Source organism: Carya illinoinensis, chromosome 6 (assembly GCF_018687715.1).
Source record: "Carya illinoinensis cultivar Pawnee chromosome 6, C.illinoinensisPawnee_v1, whole genome shotgun sequence".
Taxonomy (NCBI): Eukaryota; Viridiplantae; Streptophyta; class Magnoliopsida; order Fagales; family Juglandaceae; genus Carya; species Carya illinoinensis.
Genome location: NC_056757.1, coordinates 10,622,587 through 10,627,195, shown reverse-complemented (window position 1 = coordinate 10,627,195; position 4,609 = coordinate 10,622,587). Strand labels below are relative to the sequence as shown.

Here is a 4,609-nt window from a genome sequence, read left to right as displayed (position 1 = left end):
TGACGACCAAAAAGCAGAAAATTTACTTTATTCTATGACAGAAATTACGATGTTCTTGGCAGTCCATCTTCAAATATTGCCCGTAATTTTGAGCTATTAATTAATACAAGTAGGAGGAACAGAAAATTATTGTGAACCCCTGATCTTTAATCAAGAATCCTCCCCTTGTTAATGCCCAAATAACCCCTTCTCCAAGACCCAGTCCTCTATCATTGCCTGGGAATTCAATGCCTGATCATTAGGCACAAGATGCCCAGCACCCAACACTACAACATGAGTCAAATTCTTCCATTTTTTCACATACCCAGAAACTACTCCACCCACCTTCCAAATCTTCCTCTCTGTCATCAAAAACTCCTCAATTCCTTCCCATTTCATCGTCTTCATCCACGCCTCTGTTGAAACTACACTATCCCTCAAATCAAAATTTCCTTGATACAACAAAACCTTGCTCTTCTTTACTAGAAACTCCACCATGTATTTCGTGCTTTTCATTACATCCTCGTGCAATGCATCCCCCACAACATCGCTGCATTCCTCGAAAACCATTGCTTTGTTCACTCCCAAGGCTTTCTTTAGCTCCTCATTTTGTAACAACTCCGAGACCAGTTTAGTTTTGTAAGGCACTTTCCTTGTAAAATCTTGTAAAGTGGCCAATCCTGTCATCTCTCGCAACAAACTCAAGACCCTAGTCCTGGCATTCGTGGCCTCAGTCCAATTCCTTGATTTTGTCAGCCTGACTGCCTCCCATTGCGCTTTCTCCAACTCTTTCTTCTGCCTCTCATCGATCAAACCAGAAAAGTAAGCATTCATAGCATGAGTAGCCACTTGGTTCAAGGGGTCGGTAAATCCATTTCCAATAGCAACACCAGCTAAATTCACCTGCTCAGACGCCGGCAACTGCGCATTCTTCTTGAGAATGTAGTAACCAATTGCTGGAACATACTTTCCTGCATAGCTCTGACCCGTAATATATATAGGACGAGACTTAAACACCGGGTCTAGTCGAATAAACGAAGTGATCGCAGCAAAAAGATGCATGGCAACGGAGAATTGATCTCTTGGGATTTCTGCGGGTGTAGAGGCAATACTAAACCCGGTTCCAATGGGATTATCGAGGAAAAGAAGGCCGAAATGCCGGTTCCAAGAACCTGAATTCGGTTCGAGAGCAAGGGGTTCGTTCTTGGCCTTTTGAAAATTGACACGCCAGGGGCCGAGCTCCAAGAAGTTTCCGACCATGGAGGAGCAGCCAGGGCCACCCTGGAGCCAAATAAGAAGTGGAGTTTTGGAGGGCGGAGAAATTGGTTTCTGGAACTCATAGAAAGCGTAGAAAATGGCGGAACCGGTAGAGGCATTGACGGAGAGGTAGCCTGATTTGCTGGGGAGGGCTTCGTTGGGAAAAGAAGGTGCTGAAGTTGGCGATGATGAAGGAGGGATGCATTGGAAAACAGGGAGCGAGATGAGAAGGAGTAGGAGGAGGAGATTTTGGGAGTGACAAGCGGTTGACTCCATCAGGGTCAGGAGATGAGTGGAGAGGAGGAAGAGAGACTTGTGACAGTGGTTATTTAAGGAGGAAGTTTTGACGGAAAGCCGACTACCATGTGCATTCCGCTTTTCGGCCTCGGTACCTCAGTTATAAGAGTCTGTGAGGCGGCCTGACTTTTTTCACCTGCGACAGTAATGCTTGTGAAGCGTATAAGAGCCCAATATTCGTTTTGCAAAACATTCAGTTTATTATTAAAAAATTAATTTTTTTTATTATAAATTTTATATTTATTTATTTTTTTCAAAATAATTATGTGATGTTTACATACTCATAATTGTAAGTATTATTTCTCTTCTTTTGAAGAGTCTGATCTATTATTAAAAATTTAATTGTTTTATGTGTATAATATATATTTATTTATTTTAAGAAAAATGTGTAGCACTTATGTATTTTATGATTTTAAATATTATTTTTTTAATATTTTATATTTTTAAGAGAAATACTTTAGCAAAAAAGAGATTCCACAAAATTAAACATATAACTTGATGTGATTTGATGTAGTATATTAAAATTTAAATTATAAGTTACTTTTATTATAAAATAGATCTAATATATATGAAGTGATTTTTGTTTATGGATTTATTTTTGTAGAATCCATTTTTGGCTGCAGCACTTCTTTTATAATAATATATTTTTTATAGTGTTTTTTTTTTTTTATAGTTTTCATCATTTGTTTATTCATATGAAAGATTAAAAAGTGAAAAAATAAATATTTTGAGACTTTTTCAGTCATATTCATTTCTTAGATATTAATTTTTTATAAAATAAGATAATTTGATAAACTAAGAATATATGTAATTCAAAATATGTAATAATTATTCAATAAAAATAAGTATGTGATATAAGGATGATAATCGATAAAAATTTTTTTTATTCAATTTGATAAAAACTTAAAAATTCCATCAGAAAGACACCACCAAAGTAGAAGTTTAAATTAGAAGAAGATGCCATTTAAATGAGGAATATAAATAATACATAAAAGGATATTAATAATTAATATGATTTAATATAATATGTTAATTTATAAAATATTTTATATTTTAAAATATATTATATGCATCGCATCAAACATATCAATATATAAAGAGTTTTGCTACGTACAAGTAAAGTCGCGTATTAATTTATGTACCAATAATAATTATTTCATATTTAAAATTTAAATTAATATTATTTTCAATAAAATTTATTTTTTAATTAATCAAATTAAATTGATGTAAATATTGGTACACACTTACGTTTGCAATTAGATTTTGTATATATAAATTTACTTTTAACTATATATATATGATTTTAACTATATATATATATATATATATATATGAGTCTACCATTTTTCTTTGAGGTAGGAGAAAGTTCCGATGGCTAAAACTATCCTTCAAGGTGCTCTGAACCTGTCTAAGCAAGTTTTGGAGCACTTGGTTTTTTTCTCCATAAGTCGGGCTAAAATCCTGAATTATGATAAGACTATTATTTCATACCATCCCTTTTGCTACTTTCTTTATTTTTTTATTTAATAGTTAAAAAATTGACTATTAGTAAAATTGTATATTTTTTTAATTTTTTTTCTTAATAATTAAGAATGTTATAAAAATACTTAAAAGAAAATAGCTAAAAAGTAAAAACTTTAAATACACTATATAATAGTAAACGAGTGGTAAGAAGTAATAAATCTATCATATCCTAAAATCATATCCGTGTGTACAAACATTTTGTCATAAGCCACGACAATCAAGGTTTTTTAATAGAATTTTGTTACATACAAACAAATCCACGTATTAATCTCTGTACCAATATTAATTCTTTCATATTTAAAATTTAAATTAGCATTGTTTTAAATAAAATATACTTTTTGACCAATCACATTAGATTGATGCACATATTAATATGCAGTTATACTTACAACTAGATTTTTCCTAAATTAAATTTTATGTGCACCAATCTAATGTGATTGGTCAAAAAGTAGATTTTATTAAAAATAGTACTAATTTAAATTTTTAATATGAAAGAATCAGTATTAGTACACAGATTAGTACGTGGTTTTATTTATATATAGCAAAACTCTTTAAATATTATCACAAAGGTAATGATATATTATACACCTTTTACTAATGTTTTGTTATTCAGTTTTTTTTTTTTTTTCTTAGATTATACAATAAGGTCATGTTTTGAAATTTTTAATTCATATTTAAAGAGTAAAAAAAATTAAAAAAGAAATAACTTGATAGTAAAATAATAATAAAAAAAAGTGTAAATGTGTCGTTACCCTCGTCACAATAGTTACTTGATTTTGTCTTTGGTTTCATGAATTTTCTACTTTCTTTTTTGTCTTCGGAATCTTTTTCGAAGTAGTTGGCGTTGGGTTAATTCCTGCCAAATTGCCAATGCTACAATTTCAACACATTCATGGACAAAAGAGATGAATGTCCGAAGTTTTCAGAGTTAGTGGGCGGCCCAATGTTTTTCCTCAAAAAATATTTTTTAATATTTTTAATCATTAAAAAAATATATAATTTTATTTATAATTACTTTTTTAATCATAAAATATTTAAAAGATCATTCTGAGCAATAAATTTGAAAGAACCAAATATCATTTGTTTTAAAAAATTTTCAAAACACAAAAATTAGTATATACTAAAAACAAAAATATAAATAAATAAATAAATCTCTACGACCATCTCATGGTTGCTTTTAGCTTTTTCGTTTTTTTTTTTAATTTAAAAATAAATTTTAAATAATTTATTAATAAAACCCATTTAAAAGTTCTTACATCCAAAGCTACTCTCCATATGTTCCACTAATTTACAAAATATTATTGAAACCTCTTCTAAAAAAGTTTCCATTACCATTTATGAAGATTTCATCACTAGTTCACAAAATTCACAGCATAGAAACATCTAAGTCTCAGCTGAACTTAGAAAAAACATAATTAATAAAAGATGACAATTTTGTACATGATTATTGAGAATCGCACGTGCAAGACACGTCCACGTACAATTCCCCATATTTCCTAGGCCTGCAACCCGAGCAAAACAATCGGGTTTAAACCCGACCCGACCCACACAA

The 4,609-nt window shown here is 30.7% G+C and overlaps 1 protein-coding gene across 1 annotated transcript; it reads right to left on the bottom strand.

The window, feature by feature from the left end:
• Positions 1–1,659, bottom strand: LOC122312317 (serine carboxypeptidase-like 50). The gene has a single exon (XM_043126872.1). It carries the CDS (start codon positions 1,510–1,512, stop codon positions 169–171), a length of 1,344 nt encoding a protein of 447 aa, XP_042982806.1. The 5' UTR covers positions 1,513–1,659; the 3' UTR covers positions 1–168.
• Positions 1,660–4,609: the final 2,950 nt, after the last annotated feature.